Source organism: Fundulus heteroclitus, chromosome 13 (genome assembly GCF_011125445.2).
Source record: "Fundulus heteroclitus isolate FHET01 chromosome 13, MU-UCD_Fhet_4.1, whole genome shotgun sequence".
NCBI lineage: Eukaryota > Metazoa > Chordata > Actinopteri > Cyprinodontiformes > Fundulidae > Fundulus > Fundulus heteroclitus.
In genome coordinates, this window is record NC_046373.1 from 20,939,064 (window position 1) to 20,967,038 (window position 27,975).

Genomic DNA, 27,975 nt, shown 5'->3' on the forward strand with positions numbered 1-27,975 from the left:
CTGCCTGAGAGACATTGTTCCAGAAGTTGTTTTTTTTCATCCAGATGCAGTTTTGCAACCCTTAGCTGTGAAGTATTTTCTTTTTTGAAAGGAAAGGCTTTTTCCTTTAACACTTCCAAACATGCCATGCTTACTTCTGTCTTTTTACAATTGTTCTGCCATGAACTTTAAGACTGAACATGACGAGATTGAAAGAGGCTATGGAAGTCCATTTCCGTCGCTCTGATTAAAAAGCTAACTTTTTTCCCCATAGTTATAAAAAAAAGCTAAGCAATGATGATGAGATACTCTAATTATGAAATATTTAGCTATTTCATAATAAAGAGATAGTATTAAATATATTAGGACATAAGTTATGTCTTCTGAGCACCTTGAGAGACTGGGTACTTAATTTCGCTGGAAAACTCTGCCCGTATTCACAAAGATTCTCAGAGTCCTCACAGAGAGCTCCTATCTTAGCCTAAAAATTCCTGACAAGAAGTTTAGTTTTGTATTATTTATAACTGATTTCAAATTTCTGTGTTGAATGCAAGAAATACATTTCTATTACCTGTATTGTTTGCAGGAGGCAAAGCTGGATTTATGATTTGTCCATAAAGCTGTCAACAATATAACCATCCAAAACTGGCAGATTCACTTCTTAAGGTGCACCACCATCATTCAAGCCTTTGATTTTCAGTACTCAAACCAAGGATAACAGAGTCAAAACCATTTTCCTCCTTGGTGTTGTGCAGAAATCTTTGCATCGTCGACATGAGTTTCATCTGTGTCATGTTCAACTCTGAACTTTCTGGACATAATTACATTCCATCACAGCATCAGTGATGTAGCCAGAAATAATGTGAGGGTCACTGTTAGTTTTCTATGCTTCTAACCATATCATTTTCCTCAAGAAGCCATCCATGCATTTATTAATACATATACCACAAGGTTTTAGTTTGTCAGATCCTTGTAGTTGTTGCTCAGTGAAAATGCCACTTCTGCACTATTAGTCTTGTTTTTTGTCCATCAAAGCTACTTCTGTTGCAGTCTTCTCTTTGATGTCCAGAGGCTTTATTTGACATTATGAGATTCTTCCAAAACTCACAAGATTTCAAGATTTGTAAAGCCATTTCTTGTATTGCTCAATGAGGTTAGCAACATCCTTTTCTGTCTATCGAGCCAAACTTTTTTATACCCTTCTCCTTAGAATGCAATGGAGCCAATTAAAGCTATTTCACGTTTATAAGATAGTATCTCATAATAATGAGATAGCTAAGTAATAATTATGAGATACCAGCTTTTTATCAGAGAGGTGGAAATGGGCTTCCATAAGAGTCTGCGACAGAGTTCTTGAGATTTTTTTGAACATTGATTGCACTGTCTGTTCTTGGGTTGAATTTGCTGGGAAGGCCACTCCTTTTATGTTTGTCGACTTTGTTAAAAAAAATTTGTTTTTGACTTTTTTAATATGGTTTCTCATATAGAATGATGGTCATTAATGTCTTTGCTGATGTCTTTCCAACCAGTCACTGACAATAAAAGCTTTGCTAACAACAAACTTGAACAGTTAAAAAGACAGTTGCCTGATTGCTAAACAATTCAAGGTCAGTTCATATCTATGGATTATGTTTTTCCACATTCAAATATGTAAAAAATAAACATTTTTGCTCAAGTTGTGTCCGAGCTTTGTTTCTGTACCTGAAGGATACTGCTTAACTACTGTTGCTCGCATTAAATATTACTTCACACAACTTTAAAAATCTTCCTATTTGGATTATCTTCAGAGCAGTTTGAAATAAAACCAAGGTGGTTGAAGGTGAACTGTATATTCAGTGAAAACTGCGAGCTGTGTGCCACAAGCAGTTGTGTCCATATTCTCAAGAACAAGCTGTGAAAGCACATATAGGCTATAATTTTGACGGGTCAACTTCTGTAAGAGGTGAAAAGAAAATATGATCTGTGGCTGCACATTTATTGTGAAACGCTTAGACAGGTGCTTTTGACTGGGCCACTGCAACACCTTGATTGTTTTTCCTTTTTAGTCATTCAGCTGTAGATTTTCTGCTGTGTTTAGGATGACTCTGCTCTGGGACGATTCAGTTTCTGCTAAGCTGTTTCAGACAGTACACCTCCCAGTTGATTCTAGATAATGTTCATGGCTAACATAGTGACTACTGGGTTCGCTGGTTTTGTGAGAAATTCTATTCCTCAGACATAATGCGTTTCCGCGCTATCAGGAAAGCAAACAACAGCAGGAATGCATGTACTCTTAAAAATAGCATGTACTCTGTACTAATCGCATCAACATTGTTATCTTATCTTTGCAGTTCCAGTAAGAGAATATAGGGCCAGTTTCGCAAACAAGGCTTGGATTAAGCCAGGTATAGGCCTAATCTGGATTTGTTAAAGTTGGGCATTTAAAGCAGCTTGCATAGACATGGCTTAAAGTTGATCTAGATAGTCTGAGGCTATGGAGTTCTGGAGTAGGCCTAATGAGAACACCCGTGTCGAGCCTCATTAGCCTGATGGTATAAGTTCGCTCATAAAATCCGGAATAGATTGGAGGCCAACATTTCTTGAGTGAATTTGAGACTGAATAATGGCTGCAGCAAAAAGAACTCGCTCAAAAACTAGAGAGAAGATGATACCAGTACCTTCCAGCATAGGCCAAAATGGATATCTGTGCATGAAAAACTAGCTCTACAATTCCATGAGAAAAAAAAATATATCTGAAAGAAGAGCATAACATAAAAATTTTAATTTTACTGATTATATTGGATATTAAATTGGAAGTGAGAGCTGCTCAAAGTAAGATGTATGAAACAGGTATGCTTAACAGTATAAATAAATACATTTTTGAAAATAAAAATTGATTTCAAATGAAAATTTGGCTAGAGTGTGAGTATTGCAACCACAAACTATTTGAAATCAACCTTGTTTGAGTTACTCGTTTAATTTAGCTTAAAATTTTCAAATTTTGTACACACAAATTTTGAAGCAAAATAAGCCATAAACAATATATTCAATGTTTTGCTACATCTGTATCAAACTGAAGAGCTGCAATGTGAAATCAGCTGTATGCAAGTTCTTGTTGGTTATTCCCTGCCACTGCCTCGGGCACATATGCATCATCCTCGTCTTCCCACAGAAAATACAGACAATTATGCTGCGTAGACAGTTTTTCAGCATAGCTGTAGCAATAATGTAATGTACCTTCAGTTCAATCTGAAAAACTCACAGAGAAAGAAATGTCAATTAGAAGGATTTTATTGACACAATATTTTAAGTCTTTGGCGCTCAGACCTCGGCAGTAACATTAATGAAGATTGGAACTCTTATCAAGAACTCTGCACAGAGGAGAATCAGGTTTGTGAGCCAGGAATACTTCAGTGAGGGTAACAACACACTGAATAAATGAATAAATGACAACAACCTTCTCAGAGGACAAGAGTTTGCATCGGTTCTGGGGATTGATCCTGACAGCTCCATCTGGAAGATAGGTCTGAGGTCCAGGCTTGGCAGGAGAATCCAGAAAGGGGCAGAGGTAGACAGGCTTGGTTAACGGGCAAGACAGGAGGACAGTGTCCAGAGATTAGAGGCCAACAAGAGCATCTGACAGAGGCAAGGCAGGCAGGAACAAAACAGGAACAAGACAGGTCAGTAACAGGAGATCAGGAACGCTGGATGGTCTACTTACACAAAGATAAGTTAAGTTTATTTATATAGCACTTTTCAGTAACAAGACATTTAAAGTGCTGTACAGAAAACAGAAAAAAAAAACATTACAGACATAGGAAAAAGAATACGCTAAATAAATCCCTGACTAGCTTCATAATCAACATTCAACCAACAAACATGCAGAAAGAACAAGAGTCATCACTAAAAATTCTAAGAAAGCTACAGCTTGAGGTCTCTGATCTGACCTTTCTGACACTACAGCTAAAGCAGAAAGCAGCATGGTAAGGGAAGACAGCACAGTAAAGGCCGTGTGTGTGTGTGCCTGTGGATGTTGGATCTACTGGAGCTGGGGAGATGTCTGAGGTTCTGGTCCCCCCAGCTTCTGCCTCGGTGCTCTGGTTGCAGGTCTTTGGCTCCTCACAACCACTACTGAGCCTTTTTGTCATGCAAAAGCCTTACATGTACAAGCACACTCTCAAACAACAACAGGTGCTTGCACCTAGATTTTTACAGATACGCTTTGATACAGATTAACTCCATATTTAGCTTTGGCTATCACTAAATGCATCTTGTGTTAAACAATACTGTGCATTTTTCAGTGATGTTATCGAAGGCGTTGCTTGTTTGTACCTGTGACACCTGCTTGGTTGCTTTTGTTCTTTTTATATCTCTTTCTGCATGTGCAGGAGCAGCCTCAGAGATTATCTTGCACCCTCTTTTCCCTCTGCTCTATTTTTGTAAGCTTTTCTCCCCTTTTACATTTTTCCTTACCTTTTTCTCTTCCTTTCTTTCTTTTTTACCTTTACGTTTCTGTGTACATTGAATTTGAAATAATCCCCAAATAATATCCAATAAAGTTTTTTTGCATATATATCAAGCACAGCACTATAGCGAAGGCTGTTCTGAAAGTAAATCTGTTGGGATTTGGCATTAAGAAAGCAACTCTTAGCCCTACACTGTCAGACAGGACACGTACAAGAAGATACAAAAAAATAAGATGCTGATGATGACCTGAGCCAGGAATGTAGATGAAGGTGCTGATGATTGAGTCAGGAATGTACCTAAAGTTGCTGATGACGACAAAGCCTGCAATGTAGATGAAAATGATAAAGATGCTGATGATAATGACTGACCCAGGAATGTAGATGAAGATGATATAGACCTTGCTCTGCATCTCTAAGGGTCTGAAGACCTTGCTCTGGAAGGTCTTCAGCAACAAAGACCTTGCACTGGAGCTGTGGCAACAGCCCTGGGGAATTCTATTGCGGCTTCTGACATGGAAAACTCAACTGATGTTGCTTTCGTGTGAAGCTACTGCTGATGCCATGACGATCTTTGTAGTGTCTGTCTACATGCAAGGCTCTGTAGCAGAGGTAGCAGAGATGGAGTTGGAAAGCACTGTAGCGGCTAAGGATGTGGAGGGCTTGGCTATGACTGAAAATGTGAATATGAGATGCTCTGCTGCAGCTCTGGAAGTCCCACGTGTGGTGCATGCAGTGTCTAACTGAACCAATTGCAGACAAGCAGGAAACATCCACCTAAACCTTGGAAACAGAGACACCAACCAGACCCTTAGCCGCTGGCGTGAGTGCCGAAAGTACCCCAGTAACTGGAGCAGAGGAAATGTACCTGGAAGTGTCAGAGACGTGATCAAGATGATTGGAACCAGTGGTGGTTCTGCATTAAATTACTTACCGGGTTAAAACCCCTCTGAGCGCTATAGTAATAAAAATATTATCCATTGAACACAGACTATCCCTTGTAATGTCTTTCTTTTCCTCAACAGCAAGTATAGATTGACATTCATTTTAATTGATAAAGCAGAGTAATTATTTATGCACATATAGTGTAACCTTTAATGTTCTGTGTGCCTTGAACATATCCAAAACACACATCTGTCAACTCTGAGATGGGATAGTACCATGGAGGGAGTTTTTGCTACTAGTCATACTGCTCGGTCCATTACTGTCCTGGCTGACTGCAATCAGACTGGCTCCTCCAGTAAATGACTGCGGTCCCACAGTCAAAAAGAACAGCGGTAAAAAGCTTAACTGGTTAATTTTGTGCACAGGCTGCATACTGCAGACATTTTCTCTACTCCACTCATTTCTTTCTCTTTTCTTTCCAGCATCTTTGCTACTTTAACTTGCTCCAGTTTCTTTCTTGTTTGTTTTTAAATTATGAGGGGCCGTTTGTATCTCTCCAAAAATCAGATTGACAGCCTGATGTTGTACTGTGCCACCTGCCACCGATGGCTTCGCACCCACCCATCACCGCAGCTGTATTTTATTATTGGGTAGAAAGAACAGAAAAATAACTGTTTGACTACCAACTGGTTCGGCATGAACAGACCAACCGGTCGGGAATCTTCCCAGACCTCCTTGGCGACCCCGCCCCTTAGCCACTGATTCCATCCGACTGCAAAGTGAATGTCCCGCAGCTCTGTTGCCCAGTCTATTTGAGAGACCCAAAGGTGAATTGTTCCTCCCCATGGCCTTTCCTTGTCTCATTGTTCATTTAGGCATCCAGCCTGTCTGCTTCTGTGCGGTGTTCATGGCTGCAGCATCTTCTCACAGCAAGCAGGGCACCTGCAGCTGCAAGGGGCACCATTTGCTCACACTGTGATATGATAGATAATGGTAAACCAGTTTTGTTTTTGTTTGGGGGTTTTTTTGGGGGGGGGGGGGGCAGATTATATTTAATTTCTTTTTTTTTTTTTTAAACCACTTGTGCCACCCACTGTGTGTCATTGAAAAAGTGCCGACCCAGTCGGCTGCCTAGCTCGCCCGTGCCAAAAACCGCTACTGATTGGAGCTGAGGATCACTGAGGGAAAATAACTCACCAATTTCCCAGTCATCTCTTCAATTGATCAGCCACCTTAAGTTATTGACAAGGTGTGTTGGTAGTGAAGAGTTTTTGGTAATCGTCCATAATAATATAAGCTCTACTGAAAGTCACTAATGATATCCTCATGGCCTAAGATAATGGACTTGTCTGTACTTGTCCTTTTAGATCTCAGTGTTGCAGTTGTTACAGTTGATCACAATCTTTTCCTAAAAAAACGGAAACATGCTGTAGGGATTAAGGGAAAACATTAAGATGGTTCACAGAAGTGAACTGAATTGAATTTAAAACTAGTATAATAATATATACTAGTTTGCATAAATGTAAAGTTTTAGAATCTAACAGGCAAAATCCTTTTGGCTTCCTTAGAGTTCCACATTTAATGATAACATGAAAAACAGTTGATCTACTCTAATACTTAAAATATAGTTAACACTTTATGACTTTATGAGTATTTATGATCGGAAAATGTGTAATTACAGTACCTTACCGAGAGCTTTCAAGCACCACAGCAGTGTCATGTTTTGCAGATGAACCCAAACACAACCACACACAGAGTTAGTTTTGCAGTTTATTGCAGATTGTGGATAGTGGAGGAAGAACCAACAGTCAGCACTGGAACAAAACTGGATGATGGAGTTTGCAGGAGCAGGTGGACTGGAGAGAGCTGCAGCATGGCAGAGAGAATAATAGGAGCACAGGGGTAGCAGGAAATCCAGCAGCAAGGCAGGGAGCTTACTTGGAGCAGGCAGGACAAGGAGAGGATGAGGAGTAATGAGCAGTAATGAAAAGACAATCCGACCGGGAAGAGCTGACTGAGGGAGGTTTAAATAGTAAACCTGACAGGTGGATTGAGTCTGGGCTTGATTAAGGACGGCAGGTGAAACAGATCAGTGGAGCATGGGATCTGGAGTGTATGGGAGGCAGAGAGTGCCATTAAATGTCCATGGTGCAGCAGGCAAAGCTGCACCATGACACAAAGTCATAATAATGAGATACAATCTCTTTATTAGGAGATAGTTAGGTCATAATTGTGGCATAGCTAAATCATAATTATGATATAGCAAAGTCATAATTATGAGAAACAAGTTTGTTTTTTCATCAGAGTGGTGGAAAATCCATTGAACATCAAAATTCAAAATACCATCAAAACTGGAGAAGGATGGAATTTCCTTGACTATTCTGTAGTCTCTCATATTCTTACCTGATATTTTGGTGTAAAATATGACAAGGTGATATTTTTACTAACACACTCTGCACCAATATCTTTTTTTTTTTTATTTAGCATTACAAAAATGAACTCAACTGAAACCCCAATATTCATAGGAATTAACTACATGACCTATGTTGTAAATATAGTTATCATTGCATGACATCCACTTTGTTGAATGCATAGTTATTTGCAATTTGTGACTTATTGAAATAAGATTTTCAAAACTAAAATAATATCCTTGTTACTTAGACACTCCTGCCTCTTGTCATATTTTTTCACCTTTAGGGTACTCCTAGAATCGAAGAATTTACAGGACACCCCAGCAGTGACATATATATATATATATATATATATATATATATATATATATATATATATATATATATATATATGATTACCTAACTGTTTAGACCAGCTTCTTAAAAATATTTTAATAAAATTTGATGTGGACAGGGGTGTGGGGGGCGCATAAAAAGGGTTTTTAAGATCAGGGAAAGAACAAGCCAATCAAACCTTCAGTTTTAGTTTCATTTTAACTGCAGGACTCTTTAAAAGGCATGTGCGGGATATAATCTGTATGCTTTGCTTCACTGCAGTCGGAGTGTCTACACTGCTCTCTCTGACAAATCATGGACAGCTACAAGTTCAACCCAAACTGCGCATACAACTATGGTAAGTCAACATAACAACATGTTGAGTCTATTGTGAAGTTGTCAGTATGCACCAACAAACAAACATGCAACTTTGCACTTGCAGCATTCCTTTGCTATTTTATGTTTCAATGTAATCACAGATTTAAATTCCTGAAATAGATTTGTGTGATATTAAATTTTTTTTAAAAAAATTAAGAATTATCAGAATATATATGAACCTCGGAATGTCAGGTGGTTATCAGGTAAACACTGGGACTGGTTTTATAAGGCAGATTCACCCACCTGTTCTTTGCTCATTGTTCTCGTCTCTCCTGATCATTAGCTTGTTCTACCCCTGAGGTTATGTAATTGCTACCTTATTTCCTCCTCCCTGCCAATCCTGTTGTGTCTCTTGCCAGTGGTTTTGCACTTCAATTCAGTTACACATGTTGGTGTATACTTTTAAGGGGCATTTTTTATAACATTGGATTATTCAACCCAGAACCCTCGTCACTCCTCATCCCTCTTTGAAAAGAGCCCTTATGCATTTTGTGCATTTTCCCCCACTATGTACAACGCAGCACAGAATAAATTTGTTTATGCCTACTTCAGGTCCTCAACCCAGTATCTTTGAGAGTAAATTATCCTGGTACTGGACAACTGGTTCCCAGAAAGTGTTTTTAACAAGGCAAGGCAGGGCACATTTATTTGTATAGCACATTTCATTACATAGACAATGCAAAGTGCTTTACATGATTAAAATATAGAAAAATAAAACAGAATAAAAGCAAGTTGGAATAACATGTAAACAAGATAAAACATGGGAGAATAGAAACTAAAAGCAAATATTAAAAACAGTTGGACTACCAAATTGAACTAATGATGTTTCAGTAAAACAGTTTAACTAGAACAATCGAAGGCAATCCTAAACAAATGTGTTTTTAATCTTGATTTGAAAGAATTCAGGCTTTCAGCACTTTTACAGTTTTCTGGAAGTTTGTTCCAGATTAGTGGAGCATAGGAAGTAAATGCTGCTTCTCTGTGTTTGGTTCTGGTTCTGGGTATGCAGAGTAAACTGGAGCCAGAAGACCTGAGTGGTCTCGAGGGTTGATACACTGATAACAAGTCTGGGGTGTATTTAGGTTCTGAGCCAATCAGGGATTTATAACACCCATTTTGGAACTAGTAAGGTGCACAGTTTAAAGTGTTTCCCCTATATAATATGGGGTTACAATACATAAATAAAAGTGTTATTTTGTATTGGCTTCGCCCTTTAAGACTATTGCTAGTGGTTTAAAGGCAAGGCAGGGTGTAGTCTATTGTTCACTGGGTCCGTTCAGACCACAAACATAAAACATCTGCTCAAAGAACAACTATTTGTTTTCAAATATCTTGGTTTAACTGTATATATATATGTGTGTGTGTATATATATATGTGTATATATATATATATATATATATATATATATATATATATATATATATATATATATATATATATATATATATATATATATATATGACTATCCCCATGTCATTGGGTCACCTATGTGTTGTTTTCTCAGTCTCAAATACACAGAAGCTAAAGTTCTGTGTACAACATGATGATGACTCTAATTAAAATGGACACCTTCTGGTTTACAGGAACCAATTTTACAAACAACGATGAGCTGAGGATTGTGATGGTGGGGAAGACTGGAATAGGAAAGAGTGCTTCTGGAAACACCATTCTGGGTCGATCATGCTTTCAGTCCAAATGCAGCGCCAAATCCATGACTGTGAATTGCTCCAAAAGCTACACTACGGTGGATGGACAGCAGGTTGCTGTCATTGACACTCCGGGTCTGTTTGACACCAGATTTGGAAAAGAAAAAACAACCAAAGACCTGAGTCAGTGCATCACTTACGCTGCTCCTGGACCCCATATATTCCTGGTAGTTGTTTCAGTGGGTAGATTCACAGAAGAGGAAAAACAGTCAGTCCAAAGGATTCAAGAAATATTTGGAGAAGCTGCAGAGAGATTCAGTATGGTTCTCTTTACTCATGGAGACAGCCTTGAATCCAGCATTGAAGATTTCTTGTCTGAAAGCCCAGAACTGCGGGGACTGGTGTCCAGATGTAACGGCCAATATCATGTCTTCAACAATAACTTAAGAGATAAGAAACCTCAGGTCATTGAGCTGCTCCAGAAGATCAAGAGCATTGTTAAAAAAAATGGAGGAAGTCACTACACCAACGAGATGTTCCAAGAGGCTGAGAGGGCAACTGAAGAGAAGAAACAACGCATCCTGAAGGAGAAAGAAGAGGAAATACGTAAACAGAAAGAAGAACTGGAGAGAAAGATACAAGAAAAATACCAGACAGCGATGCAGACATATCAGGAGCAGCTCCAGGCTGAGAGAGAGAGGGAGAAGAAGGAGAGGGAGGAGGAGAGGAAGAGGGAGAAGGAGGAGATGAATGAGGAGAGAAAACGGGAAATGGAAGTGAGAGAGGCGGAGAGAAAGGAGAGAGAAAGGGAGATTGAAAAAAAGATGAAAGAATTAAAGGAACAGTCTCAAAAAGAAATTCAAGAGGAAAAGGCCAAGCTCCAGTCTACGTATGCATCCAACGCCAGAACTCAAGCTGAAGATTTAAATCCTTTCAGTTTTCTCTTTGAAGCTGTAGGACACATTTTCAAGCCATGTAGTGTAATGTAAGGTTAAAAGTTGTCACCCAGCAGCTTTACAGATTTTAATTTAGGTGTTGCTCAAGATCTCCAGGTAGAGTAATTTTGCTCAACTTTGATGTTAGTATCTCATAATTAAATAAAATATTTCGTCTGATGTTTAGATGCTGAATGTGTTCAGTAAAGCTAATTGTGTATACATTTTAGATATAACTGCCGTTAGTTTCTAATTTTAATTTATTTCAGAATGTATCAATTTATTTCTCAGTGATTAAATCAATAATAGGTATGTGTGAATAAGTCCCTTCGACTGTTCCCTTATTCAGGAGCTACCACAGCAGGTCATTCAAATCTTATATACAGAGTTGACATAGTTTTTATGCTGGATGCTATTTCTGACACAACTAGGAGTCAAACCCGAGTCCAGAGCATCACAGACATGGACTTAGCCTGCTGAACTGACTAAACACATGTAATAACAGTCAATGTGCTTCTGATGTCCATTCTATCCATTTATGTTTCTTGTAGTAGTCTGACTTTAACGTCTTCATTTTATTATCACTGTTTATTCAAATCTAGATTTATTGTTTCATCCTGTACAGAGCTGAATGTAACGCAACACAAAATTTTTCTAATCAATAAATACTGCTGCATTGTGAAGGAATACGGTTTTCCCACGCTAGTTCTTTTTTAAATTTTATTTTGCAGTTTTAGTACAAGATGTCAAAATAAACAGTACAAACAACAAACCTGTTGAGATAACAAACAAAGAGGAGGAATTGTACGGAAACAAAAATTATAGCTTATGTCAGGTATGTTGTTCTGTGCTGTGCTGTTGTTCTGTCCCTTGCTGGTCAGGAGTCAGTCTTTCTTACCCTGGGACAATTCTTCAGGGATCTGGAGAAATGTTGTGTTTTCCTGCTGTAGTGGGGTTTCCCTTTTTTATTTTGATCTGCACTTATTCCCTGGTGAAACTAGCAAAATCTTGGGCTTCTGAGAGGCTAGGCCTTACATTGGGCCAAATCCATAATTAATGATACAACCATTGATGTATACACCTACTCACAGTTTCCCAAATAATTTAAAGAGATATTTTCTCCTAAAGTTAGTTACCAGGAGTCAGCCATCAAACTGTGGTCCCTGAAGCAGTGTAATCGCCTAGTAGCTCCACTAGTGGTTGAATTGCACAATGACAATAAAGGATTTGGATTCTGTTTCAATTTTAAACAACTCACTGATACTGAAAATAATCAACATTGAGTGTTCTCCCTTATGTAACAGCGACACCACTAAAGAGCATTATCTTAAAATAATAGTATGGAGCTTTGAAATCAGAAGATTTCATTTCTTTTTTCAGCTGATTAAGCTGAGTCTCACAAATGTCACAAACAAATCATACCTGGGTCAAATTGGAACACTAAACCTTGGTGTTCAAGGGACATGGAAAAGTTCAATAACTTTTTCCTGGCACAGCAAAATGTAGTCTGTATTTGTTTAATATGCGTATGTACATTGGAATCCAGAAAGGGTGTGTTGTATTCTCCCCTGTGTGTGCCGCTGATATCTACAACAGCAACATGCTGACTTAGCTGGCTTCAATCCAAGACACTTTGGGTGACTTGCCCTCAGTTTGACTGAGAGGTTTTTTTCATAAGGTGTTACCTGGTAGGCCAGTAGATTGCAGATTTTACTAGTTCAAAGGTTTTTCCTTTTTATGCAAAGACAAATGCTAGATGGTTGGATTAAAAACAGCAAATGAGCTGGATTGCTTCCTCCCAGATAAATGAGAGGCAACTTTGAAGGCTGGAACTCACCAACACGTCCACATAAAGCACCCAGCAGTGCTCTCCAGGACTTAAGCAGAGGCTACTCAGATCCAAGCTGTGCTCGTTGTTGAAGACCTTGTAGAGGGTGTTGCTCAGCTCCGTCCCCAGCTCCTCTCCTCTTCTGCCCTTAAACTCTGGGGTTGCATTGGCTGAGCTGATGACCAGAGGGAAAAAAAACAACAACATGGTGGAAAAGAGAGGACATCTCATCGAGGGCTTTTATTCCTTATTTACTCAATGTGACTGAGATGAGGGGGATTGATGTTTATGGTGATGTGAAAATCTGCAAAAGGTTGCCTGTAGCCAAAATTATAAGGCAATCCAACACTGCCCTCTAGTGGATGGTTTTCAAACATCAGTAGCAGAAAGGTTGGTGCCTCTGGGATTCAGTGCTTTAATTAAATAATATTTTTTCTCATGAATCAAAACAGTTAGGTGATAAATATCGGTACCATATCTGTCACTTGAATAGTGTGAGTAGTAGTAGTAGTAGTAGTAGTAGTAGTAGTAGTAGTAGTAGTAGTAGTAGTAGTAGTAACAAGTCAGTTAGTTACAATATAATAAGTCTTATTATGGAAACGTAAAAGAGAAAGAGAGGAAGATAAAAAAAAGATGAGACAAAATGCTAAAAGGGAGAAAAGGTGACAAAAATAGAGTAGAGGAAAAAGATAATACAAGATAATATCCTCGGAGTCTGCATCTACACGTGCCAAGAGAGAGATAAAAAGAACAGCAAAAACCAACCAAAAAAGTATCACAGGTACAAACAATCAAATGCATATTATTATTTAATATATGATGTATATAGTGACATCCAAAGTTAATTATAGGATGTATCTGTATAGAAGTGAATCTGTAAGCACCTGTATCCAAGCACCTGTAGATGTTTGCGAGAGTGCTTTATCCATCAAAAAAATGCTCGATAGTGCTTGTGAGGAGCCAAGGACCCATTCCCCAGAGCACTGAGGCAGACACCGGCGAAACCAGAACCCCAAATGCTGGAAAGGGCTCCCAGAACATGGGAGCCCAAGAAGGACCAACACAGGGAGAGCTGCCTTTTCCATCCCAGGGAAAAGCAGAGATGAGCCGCAGGAAACCTTCCAGCAGCTGTAGTGCCAAAACACCCGGGAGCTGCAGTGAGGGGAGTTTTTCTTTCCACTGTCGCTTCATGCTTGCTCAGTTTGAGGGATTGCAGCACAGCCATGGACAATGCAGACAACTCTCCCTGTAGCTCTACGCTTCTCCAGGAGTGAATGCTGCTTGTCAAGACTTTGATGCAATCAACTGGTTCCCTTATATAGGATTTTTTTTTTACCAATCTGTATAATCTGATTGACTTTGACTTTGTAAAGTGCCTTGAGATGACATGTTTCATGAATTGGCGCTATATAAATAAAATTGAATTGAAAAGATGTCAAACAGTCGTTGGTCATCTGTTCTTGAATTTCTTTAGATCGTGCCTTGAAGCATTGCTTTCTGACCTCCTTTAGCCTACTTTATGTTGTCAGACAGGTTAGATTCTAAATGATCTCCTAATTCTACAGGTGTTATAGTAACCAAGCCTCAGTGCAGCTTGCGAATGTGCTCACGGCTTTCCAGAAAATATGATTCATGATTTAATGAAGTGAGAAATTATGTTATTTCATAAAGTCAGATTACTCCGTATCTGCTCGAACTCTTCTCAAACCGTGTTAAAAAGCAAAAAACTAAAGTTCTGTCTACTTTGAAACAGTAGGATCAGACTAAAGAAACTGTTTTCTATACGTTCTCATCTTTGCGTGGAATAAACAAAATGTGCTGACTGAGGATCATCACTGATCTGTATTTAACTGAAGCTGCACAGTTAATTTACATATATTTCTTATAATGCAGATTATATTTGTTTAATGCTAAATGTTTTGTGACAAAAAGTATCTGAAACGGCAGAAATCAGATGAGGAAAACTGCTAGGTCACAGCATTGTATTTCTCTAATCGAATAGCTGTCATTTGATCTAGTGCAATAACCAGGGTACCAACAATGTATATGGATGCAACTTTTAGAGAATGGGATATATAATTCAGTCTGGAAATTAAACAATTTTCCCATAACTACGCAAAACTGGAATTCCAATAGAATTTTAAACTTTCACAAACTGTGCAACATTATTTCTTACTTTGATTGCGCTTTCCAGTCGGTGATTACAGCGTCCAAATCTTACTCTATACAGGCAAACAAACACCATACCCAAGAAGTGCAATGTTGTCCTGAGAGGATGAATGAGAGGCAGTTTAAGACTTTGTACTGTTCCATTATAAGGACTGATTTGGACTTATTGTATCTGGATCTGAATGTGACTGAGAGACTGGATGGGAATGAATTTGACTGCTTCTATTTAATATTTGACTGATTGGGATTCTCAATAATTCGATAATAACTGGACCATTTTTCTTATTTGTGTCAGAAAATTACATCTGGTGTAGTTTGTACCAGTAAAAAACTTTCCTGCAAACTGCATTTTTGTACAGTGTTCTGTAAATTGACTGCTATTTGTCTTCTTTGCCAAGGACTATGTGCACAATTTTAGCTACTCGGGAAAGGATGTTTGGTACATTCAACTTGAACATTTTATTTTTTTATTTGAATATGACATTTTATCTAATAAATACTGTGTAATTAATAATTGCACAGTGTTTTCTCACTTGCGGTAAGTATTTATATTTTTCTTTACAGCTAAACTTTAAATATGGCTTTTTCTTTTCCTTCTGTGTTTTTGCATTTTTGAAGGTCTCCTCTTTAAATGTTCATCTTCATTTTTTCTATGGATGTCTTTGTTTCTGTGTATTATATTTTAATCCGGCACTGATGTTTCACCAAAATGTTATTATGGTCACATAATGACAATTAAGACTCTTGATTCCTGATATGGTTTATGTATGCGTTTTACTGTCTCCATAGAAAATTAGCTATCATGAAGATGAAACATTGAGCTTACCTGCATTAATATCTGTTGTCTCCGATGTAAGGTTACTGATTGATAGAAAAAAACAATTTAAATCTATTCCAGTCAAGTGCTCTACCAGAATGACTGACCCAGTTTCCCAGGGGTTCCAACATTATAGTGATCAACAGCGGCAAATATTGCATTGATGTCCAGTAATACCAGCACTGTTTCTTCCACAATCTGCATTTATATATATGTCATTGAACACTTTGGAAACCTGACTGGAAAACATCAAAGCAGCTGGTTGTTGTTAAGAAGGTATTTAATTCTTGAAACACATCTTACTGATGAAGGTGAGGGTTGAGATGGGCCTGTATCTCTCCAGTAAGAACTTGTCCAAATTGTTCTGTTTCAACAGTGGTTTGATAATTACTGTTTTAGGGTCTGAGGGACAACAAAAGGGAAGTTTTTTCAATTTTTTGAATCAAATCAGGCGCTATGACGGACACCACATTCTTAAAGAAAGTTGTGGGTAAAACATTGAGACAACAGGAGGATCTTAATTCGTGGAATTTCTTCTAAGCTTACGTAGTTTGCCAGAATTAGCGGATTTTGTCAAAAATGTGTTCTAACCGGAGTTAATGTTGGTGCAGAATATGATATTAATGTACAGTCTGCCCCTCTAATCTTTTGGATTTTCTCACTAACAAAGTGGTAAACTGGTAATTAAATCACAAGCATTATTAATATTTGTACTCATGATCTCAGCAAAGAAAGATTCCCTTGCATTTTTCAGTTGTAAATTATATCTGTAAAGTCTCTCTTTAGAGATGTGAAAGTAAACCTGGAGTCTAGTCTTTACCCACCTCTGATCAACTTTTCAATACTCCCTTTCCCACTTGTGACTGCTGTAGCTTTTCTCCACTGAGATTTGCTCTTCCCAGAGACAACCTTCAATTTACAGCAACTGGAGCAATGAGATCAATGATTTGTAAAACTTTTGAATGGAAGTTATCTACCAGCTCATCTACTGAGTTGCAGGGCAAAGGTGAAGATGAAAAATAAACTTTTAGTTTAGTTTAGTGGGGAATTTTTGCCTTAATAAGAAACTTATGAAAATGATGATACAACAACTTAGTACACAGCTTTGTTTTAAAGCTTAAATCACTGCATAAAACTATGTAGGGTTGGCTTACATGGCCTGATTCAATTAAATATATGATTGAAAAAATATAAGTAAATAAATAATGAAAAAGACCCCTGAAGAATTTTTGTCCTCAATGCAGCAGTATTTATTGATTAGACAAATGTTTATGTGTAGGTTACACTCAGCTGAGCACAGACAGATACAGTAAATCTCGATCACTGAACTGCTAAGTTTTTGATGACATGCTGTGGCATCTCCTGAATTAGGGAGCAGCTAAAAGGACTCTCTAGTGTTTTCAACGTAGATGTTGGTGACACCGAGTTAAACCGTGAATGAAGACCCAGGTGCAGTTCAAGCGTTTTAATTGTCTTCATCAAAATGGTGAAAACTGTAATAACAGAAAATAAACTCAATCTCTATACATAGAGTCGTTGCATACAAAATAAAAGTGCATCAAACTGAATAAAGTGACATTTCAGCAAAATAAACACTGATATCTAGACTTTTCAGTTTAATCAACAATATAATGCAACTTACGGCATTCCTGCCTGATAATTCAGCGTGGATGGCATCAGATTTCACGTTTCCATACTGTTCTCCACACATGGACCTCTTTGTTTACCAGCCAAAACCCGGAACCGGAAACACGTAACCGCAAACCGGAAGTAGATTTTAGCGATAATATTTTGTAATAAAATCGTAAATAAACTATGAATTATACAACTGATCAACTTCTAATCACTTTTGTCAGCATAGAAACGTTTTTTTTTTTTAATATTATTTATTTAACCCATGAACTTATTTGTTTAACAAAATGCCTTAAAGGCAACACACTCCCCGTCTGGCCTCCTGAGGCCACTATACTAAACAAACATTATACATTCAGTCCTTTGGCATGAGAAGAATAACCTCGGTAACCGGTCGCAAAAAGGTCTTTACACAGCCTTGGTCCCATGCCTTCACCTCGATCTTCCTTACTCGATTGTCTTTGCCTGGGAAAGTGGCAGTGACTCTTGCCATGGGCCAGCTGTTCCGTGTGACCTGCTTGTCCTTAAGCAGAACTAGATCACCGACTTGGAGGTTTCTGCGGGATACAGTCCATTTCTGTCTTTGTTGCAGTGTGGGCAAATACTCTCGCCTCCAGCGGGTCCAAAACTGATTTGAAAGAGCTTGGACCTGCCTCCATTGTTTGGTGTAAAGGTGTTTGTCCAGGAAGTCTCCAGGGGGTGGTAAAAGGCAAGATTTCTGTGTAAGGAGCGTTGAAGGAGATAGGATAAAGGGGTTCTCTGGATCAGAGGAAACTGGGAGGAGTGGCCTTGCATTTATGATGGCTGTGATTTCGGCCATGAATGTAGATAACACTTCGTGAGTCAGTTGCAACTTGTTTTGAAGTAGCATCGAGTCCAGGATTCTGCGGGCAATGCCGATCATGCGCTCCCAAGAGCCTCCCATGTGGGAAGCATGTGGCGGATTGAATTCCCAGGTACAACCTTGATCTGATATATATTTTTGCATTGATTTGTCCATTCTTAGTTCTTTTGAAGCTCCAATGAAATTGGTGCCGCGATCGGATAGCAGCTGTTTGGCGGGGCCTCTTAGTGCAAAGAAACGGCGGAGGGCGTTAATGCAGCTGGATGTGTCTAGAGATTCGATTACTTCAATATGCACAGCTCTCGAACTCATGCAGGTAAACATGATAGCCCAACGCTTGCTTTCGGCTTGTCCGCCCCTGGTACGCCTTGTTGTTATAATCCAAGGCCCGAAAACATCAAGGCCGACGTAGGTGAAAGGAGGACATGTTTTGAGGCGTTCGGGTGGTAGGTCTGCCATGCGTTGTTGTTCCTGTTTTCCACGTAGCTTGCGGCAGATTATGCATTTGTGGATTACTGAGTTTACTAGTCTTTTGCCACCAATGAGCCACAATCCTGCAGCCCTGATTGCTCCTTCCGTCAGATGACGGCCTTGGTGCTTCACCAACTCGTGGTGGTGACGAGTGAGCAGAAGGGAGATGTGACTGTCCTTAGGGAGAATTACTGGGCTTTTTTCAAAGTTCTCGATTTCGGAGTGTTTGAGTCTGCCTCCAACGGTAATGAGACCGTTCTGTAAGACTGGGCTGAGCTTTTGTAGGGGGCTCTGTTTTGAGACTGCCTTTCCAGAGTTAAGAGCAGAAAGTTCCTTTTGAAAGTGAGCCTTTTGTGTCTCTTTGAGGATAACGTTTTTTGCTTGAGCTATTTCCTCTGGAGTACGTGGGAGGTGGCATTTGTGCCAGCCTTTGCATACGCTGTTTGGGTTAGTGCCATTGAAGGATTTTGCAATGTGGACAAGATTTGCTATTGCTCCGACTAAAGACTTGAAGGTAGAAAACCTCTCAAAGCGTTTACTGCTTAGTACTTGGAGATGAGTGGCATAAGTTTTGACTTGTGGCCTGATTTCAGAGTCTTTGTCTGGTTCAATCAGCTCAAATATTTCGCTTTCATGTGTTGTTTCCACAGGAGAACGGTGTATGAAGGATGGTCCGGTGAACCATGTGGACTTTGTGAGTTGAGCTGTTGGCAAGGACCGTGACGCATGGTCTGCTGGGTTTTCCTCTGTACGCACATAATACCACTGCCCTGGCTTTGAAGACTGGCGAATGCGCTGTACTCTGTTGTGGACATATGTGTAGAATCTTTTTGACTCGTTGCAGATGTAGCCTAGTACTACCTTACTGTCTGTATAAAAGCGTACTATATCGAACTGTAGATGTAACTCATCCTGAATGAGATCAGCCATTTCTACTGCCAAGATGGCTGCGCACAGTTCTAGTCTCGGAATAGTAGGTTCTGACAAGGGAGCTAGCTTTGCTTTGCCCATTATGAATCCAACCTCAACTTTGCCGTCTATTTGAACTGCTTTCAAGTAGGCTACGGCTCCTATCGCCTTAGTTGATGCGTCTGAGAATAGGCATAGTTCTTTCTGTGTTGCTTGACTGAGTGAGGTAGATGTGTAGGTCCTAGGGACATGTAGATCCTTTAGGTCCTGAAGGGAATTTCTCCATGTTTCCCACTTACTTTGTTTGTCCACTGGAAGGGGTGAGTCCCAATCTGAATTTTCTGAAGTGAGTTCTCTGAGTAGAGCTCTTCCTTGGATTGTGACAGGAGCTAATAGGCCCAGAGGATCAAAGACACTATTAACAGACGACAGTACGCCACGCCGAGTGAACGGTTTGTTTGTTGTAGCTACTGAGTAAGTGAACGTGTCCGTTGTTATTTCCCAGATGAGGCCAAGGCTTCGCTGAGATTGTGTTTCTTCACCACCTAAATCTAGGTCTTTAATGACTGGTGCACAATCTTCGGGGCAAAAGGCCTGCATGACTGTCTGTGAGTTAGACGCAAACTTATGCAGGCGCAGATTGGATTCTGCGAGTGAGGCTTGTGTTCTTTGGAGCAAGTCTATAGCCTCAGCAGGAGAGGGCAGAGAGATCAAGCCATCATCTACATAAAAGTGCCTCTCCACAAAGTTGACTGTGTCAGCACCATATTCCTTTGCACCTGCTTTAATGGCTTTGCGTAGTCCGTAAACAGCAACTGCGGGAGATGGTGAGTTGCCAAATACGTGAACTTTCATACGATAGTCAATAACTTCCTTGTTTACATCATTGTCCTTATGCCACAGAAAACGGAGGAAGTTACGGTGGTCCTCACGCACCATAAAGCAGTGGAACATTTGCTGTATATCTGCCATGACAGCGATGCTCTCTGTCCTGAAGCGGAGAAGGACTCCAATGAGCGTGTTGTTTAGATCGGGACCAGTGAGGAGAACATTGTTGAGTGAGACACCGGTGTACTGGGCACTAGAATCAAAAACAATCCTGATCTGATTGGGCTTTTTTGGGTGGTAGACTCCGAATGTTGGGAGATACCAACACTCCTCTCCCTGTTTTACTGGAGGTGCAACTTCCGCATGACCATTAGAGAAGATCTTCTCCATAAATGCCAAATATTGTCCCTGCATATCAGGTTTCTTATTTAGGTTGCGTTTTAGGGATGAGAACCTACTGACTGCCTGCTCTCTGTTATTTGGCAATTGCTGGCGCGGTTCTTTGAAAGGAAGTGGGGCGACCCAACTGTTGTCTTCGTCTCTGTACATAGCATTGTCCATTATTTTTAGGAACAGAGTGTCCTGTATTGAGAGAGCTGGTTTATTATCGTTTTCCGTCCGATTGAACACTGTCTGTCCCAGGGTTTGTTCAGATGCTTTACCTGGCCTATTTGTGTGTGACATTTCTTTCAGTTGCAGAAGGCTGTCGCATGGACCGAAAACTGTGGGACGGCCATTTTCCAGAACAACAGTTTTGAGAGTGCTAACTGTGGGCCTATGAACATTACCCAGACATACCTCCCCGACTACAACCCACCCTAGATCTAAGCGTTGGGCGAAGGGCGCGTTATGGGGGCCATTGACTCTCTGTCTGACCTTGTGAGCACGTAAAACATCTCGCCCTAGCAGCAGGAGTATTTCAGCATTTGGGTCTAGTTCTGGGATGTACTCGGCTATATGCTGAAGATGAGGCTGGTATAGCACTGCACTAGGGGTTGGGATTTCACTCCTATTGTTGGGGATGTCCTGACACTCAATAAGCGAAGGTAGAGGGATAACTACTGACCCATCTAGTGACTCAATCTGAAAGCCTTCGGCCATTTTTCCCCATGTTTCTACAGTACCAGAGCATGTCCTAAGGTGGTAGGAGAAGGGTTCGTTTTTAATGTCAAAAAGTTCAAAGAACTCTGGCCTGGCCAGGGAACGATTACTCTGATCATCTAATATTACATAAGCTTTGATAGCCCTGTCCTTGTAACCTTTAGGGTACACCCATGTGAGACATATCTTAGAACAAGAACGACACCACTGACCTGGACCACACACGTCTGTGCAGCTTGTTGTGACGTTGACTGTGTTGGGACCGTTTTCTCCCTCCCCGCCATTCTCTTGTGCAGGTGGAGGAGCCTTGTTAGCTTGTGGTGGAGGACCAGGATGCATAACTGTGTCATGGCTTGTACTATCACATTCAGAGCACTTTACTGTGGCCTTACAGTCCTTAGCAAGATGAGTGTCTGAAGAGCAGCATTTGAAGCATATTCCTTTCTCTTTGAGGAAGGCCTTTCTTTCGTCAAGTAGTTTGTTCCTAAACGTTCGGCATTTTTTGAGCGGATGTGGCTTGTTATGCAGCGGGCAGTTCCTGTTAATGTCCTTGTTGGGGGATGAAACATCGGTTTTGTGTACAGTTATAGGTTTACTTGTATTAAAGTTCTTTAAGTAAGGTTTTTCTGGTTTAGAATGTGTTTGGCTGTTTTGTTGGTTGAAACTAGGATCGTTGCGTTTCTTCGCCTCTTTGCTTATGAATTTACAGAAATTGTCAAAAGGTGGGAAACAGCCATTATTTTCCTCCTTGTATTGAGAGCCGTGTGACATCCACTTCTCCTGAAGTCCAAATGGAAGTTTGTCTACGACTGGGCCGATTCCGCGAGAAGTGTCCAGATACAGTAGGCCAGGGAGATATCCGTCTTCCTTGGCACCTTGAATCTCTTGTAGGAGATCCCCTAGCTCACGGAGTTTGACGTGATCTTTGACTGTAATTTTTGGAAAACTATCTAATCGCTGGAAAAGTGACTTTTCGATTATTTCGGGTGCTGCATAACATTCATTTAGTCTCTCCCATGCTTTGCTCAAGGCTAATGTGGGGTTGTTGACGTATACAGAGCGTATGCGTTTTACCTGGTCACTTGACTCCTTTCCTAACCATTTTGTCATGAGGTCTAGCTCTTGAATGGGACTGATTTGAACCTCAGCTGTGGCACTAGCAAATGAAGAGTACCATGCTCTGAAATTCTCTGGCCTATCGTCGAATTGGTAAAGGCCTGAAATGATGAGATCTCGGCGTGCCATATACTGGGCAAATGGCTCAGCTGGATGTGAGATACTGGCCGGTGCGTTATAGTGAGGCGTGAATGGGGAGCTAAATGGGTTGAGAGAGGTATTCGGTTTCTCTAATTTGAATTTGGTTTCACCTCTAAACTGGCTGGGCATGTTGTGATTAGTCAGGGCAGCAACATTGTCCTTAGTAAGCTTGGGTTCAAAGCTAATGGGTGGCGGCTCCAAATTGTCTTCTTCTGGGGGATGCCATGTTACAAATGTGTTAGGTGAGCTTACTTGTGGGCGAGAGGTGGTTGGTATTTCTGAAGGAGACTGTGATTGTCCAATGTCCCTTTGAGATTGTACATATTCACTTGTACGTTCTAATTTGACTTTTTCTGATGATTTCTTGCTCTCTGACTCCTCTTGTATTGCCTCAGCTTCTTCTAGCACTTGCGCCTCAGCTACTGCAGCATCAGCTTCTCTTTGCAACGTTAACATTTCCAATTCTGCATCTATTTTAGCCTTCTCCAGTTCACTTTGTGCTTTTTCCACTTTCAATTGTGCTTCTTTGCTTGCATATAGAGCTCTAACCTTAGCAGCTTCTGCTTTAGCTCGAGCGTGGGCAGCGCTCGCTGCTGATCCAGACGAGTGGCCGGTCCTGAAACTGCGTGCAGACTTGTTGCTGGTAGCCATTTTGACCGCGATGAATCATCGAATGGTGCCTTTTCACTCTAGTGTTTTCAACGTAGATGTTGGTGACACCGAGTTAAACCGTGAATGAAGACCCAGGTGCAGTTCAAGCGTTTTAATTGTCTTCATCAAAATGGTGAAAACTGTAATAACAGAAAATAAACTCAATCTCTATACATAGAGTCGTTGCATACAAAATAAAAGTGCATCAAACTGAATAAAGTGACATTTCAGCAAAATAAACACTGATATCTAGACTTTTCAGTTTAATCAACAATATAATGCAACTTACGGCATTCCTGCCTGATAATTCAGCGTGGATGGCATCAGATTTCACGTTTCCATACTGTTCTCCACACATGGACCTCTTTGTTTACCAGCCAAAACCCGGAACCGGAAACACGTAACCGCAAACCGGAAGTAGATTTTAGCGATAATATTTTGTAATAAAATCGTAAATAAACTATGAATTATACAACTGATCAACTTCTAATCACTTTTGTCAGCATAGAAACGTTTTTTTTTTTATATTATTTATTTAACCCATGAACTTATTTGTTTAACAAAATGCCTTAAAGGCAACACAGACTCATGCATGCATATTATTGATTTCATTTCCAAGAAAGAAATTGATACATTCAGAGAGAACTGGAGATTAGAAACCAAAAACAGTAATGCCTATAATTCCCATGCAAACCGTTTTACTGAACATGATCAGTGTCTAAACATCAGCAAAAATACTTTCTAAAGGAATTGTGTGATACTAAGGTCACAGGTGATTACTCTAGAGTTCAAATTCATTCATAAAAGAAGAAAATGATTAAATGCTTACTAGTTCTGCGATGTTTTCTCCCTTAAAAACTTTCAATTTAACATCTGCAAAAGCTGCTAGGTGACAACATTTCACCTTACATTATGCGCAATGCCTTTGCAATATGTTCTCCAACTTTTACCAGAAAATAGAAAGGATTATATTCTTCTGCTTGATCTCTAGCCTGGGATTCATACATAGACTGGAGTTTGTCCTTTTCCGCTTGAATTTCTTTTTGAGACTGTTCCTTTAATTCTTTCATCTTTTGTTCAAACCCCCTTTCTCTCTACTTTCTCTCTGCCTCTCTCATTTCCATTTCCCATATAAAATGTATATACAAGCAGTTTCACTGAACAAATTCAGCATTTAAACATTAGCAGAAATATTTTCTTATCAAACTGTGAGATACTAAGGTCAAAGGTTAATTACATTACTCTACCTGGAGCTCACCTTCCTTTATTAAGACAATACAGAATAGGAAAAAAAGTGCTAATGAGCTCTGCATTGTTTAAGTTTCTCCTTTGAACCACAACCAACATAAAATTTGTAACAAATGCTGGGTGACAACTTTTAACCTCACAGTATGCTACATGCTCGGAAACCATTAGATCTTTCAGCTTGAGTTCTGGCGTTGGATGCATACATAGACTGGAGCTTGGCCTTTTCCACTTCAATTTCTTTTTTAGACTGTGCTCTTAATTCTTCCATCTTAGTTTTAATCTCCATTTCTCTCTCCTTTCTCTCTGCCTCTCTCTTTTCCATTTCCCGTTTTCTCTCCTCATTCATCTCCTCCTTCTCCCTCCCTTAATTGTTTCCTTATATTTAATAAGTAACTGGGGAATCAGTAATTTACCATTACACGATGAAGGATTATTTGTTCCCATATTTCTCAACGCACACAGATGTAAGCACAAACAGAGGTGCACTCAACACTCTGACATCTGTAACATTCACCAAAAAAAATGTTATAATAAATATGTGGTATTCTGCTCTTTAATTAAGGATAATGTATAAGCATGCAGTATTATATATTTACAAAATATATTGTATATGTTATATAATTATTGTTGAGCTTATATGTATGTAATCATGACACACATACAGCTAAAATGTTTGGGGTCAGATCTGATGTAATATATGGTTGGGCTGGATTAAATTCCAGAAAACATGTGATTGTAGCTAATTTGTATTCATACTTTTTCCTATGCTTTATGTTTTTCATATAACTGAATAAAGAGAGAATGCAATGATAAAATTTACCCCTGCTTCAAGTAAAACTACGCCATTAGATTCAATTGTACTTTATTTTAAATTGTACCAACTACAACTGAAACAAAGGTGAAGAGCCTCTGATCCTTGAGCCAAGTGTTTCTTAATATTGTCATACTTGTATAAAGTGTGTAGTATTAGTTTTCACTCCCCTTTTTCTGAACCAGCAGCAGAATACAGCCCTGCTGGTTCCTAACGCCTTGTCCATACGCACCACAAAAGGAGAGAAGTTCCTCTTTGTGTCTCTGAGGAACAGAGAATCCTGTTACCAGAGAATCCTGTTATTAAAATGTTTAACAACATTTTAATATGTTGTTAAACAACAACTACAAGCATTAATGTTCTTTATTGGGATTTTGTGTGGTTAGATTTGACCCAGAGGGTGCAACTGATCTGTAAAATATCCGGTTAAACAGGCAAGACTGGCAACCAAGAAAGACAGGGGTTGGGTTAAAAAATGGTTAAAAAATAAGAATAAAAAGTTATGAAAATAGACTAAATCCCACAAATGTAAGGTTGCAAATAAAATCTCAGTTTAAATTTTCAGTTTCAACGACATCTGTGCTGATTCTTTTTCTTCCACAACTGATGTGTAAAATATTAGGTTAAACAGGCAAGACTGGCAACCAAGAAAGACGGGGGTTAGGTTAAAAAAATGGTTGAAAAATAACGTATGAAAAAAGGTATGAAAATAGACTAAATCCCACAAATGTAACGTTGCAAATAAAATCTCAGTTTAACCTCCTGAGACCCGAGCTTTTATTTGGAGTTTGTTTTTTTAATTTCCATGTTACATGGGATTAGTAGGACCTAATAAGTTTCATAACTAAACTCTGTCATGATACAACAAATAGTTTTGAAAAAAATTATGTCCTCATATGAGGACAATTAGATTATCTTTAAATTTAAAAAAATGTATTTGTAATTTGGGATTAGAAGATCCCAATTACTTTACACACAAAATTTCAGCTTTCTACAGTCAGTAGTTCTCTAAAAAAGCTATGTGCCCATATGAGGACACTGGATCTATAATCCCAAATGACACAATAAAGACACAATTGGGTGAAACATATAAAACCAGTTGGGGCATACAACAAAGGACTAATAAGAAGGGAGTATTTCAGGCAACTAGGATGGCTACCCAGCTGTATAGCAAAGTAACAGAAAACCTCCGCAAAAAAGCAATCTGCATATCTAAAACAGCCCTACTGGTCATCGGTGAAGCAGGTCCTCTGCTTTTTCTCCTTACATAGGTGGCCACTTGGATCTATCATAGCCCAGTACAATGTCAAATTCCATTGCTATGCAGATGCTTTGCAAATTTATTTACTATTAAACCAAAATGCAGTAATCCACAAAACTGGTACCTTGATTGAGTCTCAGCAGTCAAACAGCATCTATAAGCCCGTTTACACTACACTTTTTTAACCGAGCCGAGACCAGTCCGAGCTCAGTAACCGAGATAACTCTTGTGTGTAAATGAACCGGACCGCGCTAAACATAACCGGACCGCGCTAACTGCAGACCAGTTCCTGAGCAGCGCAATGAACCTCAGCGTCTGTCATTGTTTCCGGCGTCTGTAAATCCTTATTGTCTCATCCACTTCCCAAAAAGCCAACTTTCTCAAGTAAATTCACCAATGGTTGCCTTCTTCCCCTGACTCTCCGCAAACACCGAAATATCACAATATCAACCATAACTTCCTGAATGTTACGGGCGCCGCTGTTTTGTTTAGCTGGTTCCGCCTTCAATCTCAGAGAGCGGTAGTACCGCAGTTCGCCACTAGGAGGCGAGGAGCAACCAAGGAACCGGGATAAGCTTGGTGTGTAAACGGGTCGGCTTGTCTTGGGTAACTGATCCAAGCTCGGACTGGTCTCGGCATGGCTCGGTTTTTAGGTGTAGTGTAAACGGGCCTTAAGTGAACAAAAAAATCCAACCCTGGGCCTTTCTGCATGGAGTTTGCATATTCTCCCTGTGCATGTGTGGGTTCTCTCCGGGTACTCCAGCTTCCTCCCACAGTCCACTGTTAGGTTAATTGGCTTTTCTAAAAATTGTCCTTAGTGAGTGTGTGCGTGAATGGTTGTTTGTCCTGTCTGTCTCTGTGTTGCCCTGTGACAGACTGGTGACCCGTCCAGGGTGTACCCCGCCCCTCGCCCAGTGAACGCTGGAGATAGGCACCAGAAACCCCTGTTACCCCATGAGGGATTAAGCGGGTCAGAAAATGGATGGATGGATCATTTTCACTATATTAGCTTCTTGTTGTCAGGATTTGTCCTGATAAACCCGAACACACACCACACGAGGAGCTTCTTTTAAGATAATTTATTAAAGGAAGGTTGAGGAGGGAGGACAACCAGAGACTAATCCAGGATGGAGCTGATGAGTGATGAGTGCAGGGA

At 39.8% G+C, this 27,975-nt stretch overlaps 2 protein-coding genes across 2 annotated transcripts; one reads left to right on the forward strand and one right to left on the reverse strand.

Annotated features, from left to right (window-relative positions):
• The first annotated feature begins 9,951 nt into the window (after window positions 1-9,951).
• LOC118565431 (GTPase IMAP family member 9-like) lies at window positions 9,952-11,208 on the forward strand. The gene has a single exon (XM_036145874.1). It carries the CDS (start codon window positions 9,952-9,954, stop codon window positions 11,044-11,046), a length of 1,095 nt encoding a protein of 364 aa, XP_036001767.1. The 3' UTR covers window positions 11,047-11,208.
• A 5,984-nt stretch (window positions 11,209-17,192) lies between these two features.
• LOC118565230 lies at window positions 17,193-19,688 on the reverse strand. Its single transcript, XM_036145344.1, has 2 exons — window positions 17,449-19,688; window positions 17,193-17,299 (listed from the first exon to the last, which is right to left on the reverse strand). The coding sequence occupies exon 1, from the start codon at window positions 19,681-19,683 to the stop codon at window positions 17,794-17,796; it is 1,890 nt and encodes a 629-aa protein (XP_036001237.1). The 5' UTR covers window positions 19,684-19,688; the 3' UTR covers window positions 17,193-17,299; window positions 17,449-17,793.
• Window positions 19,689-27,975: the final 8,287 nt, after the last annotated feature.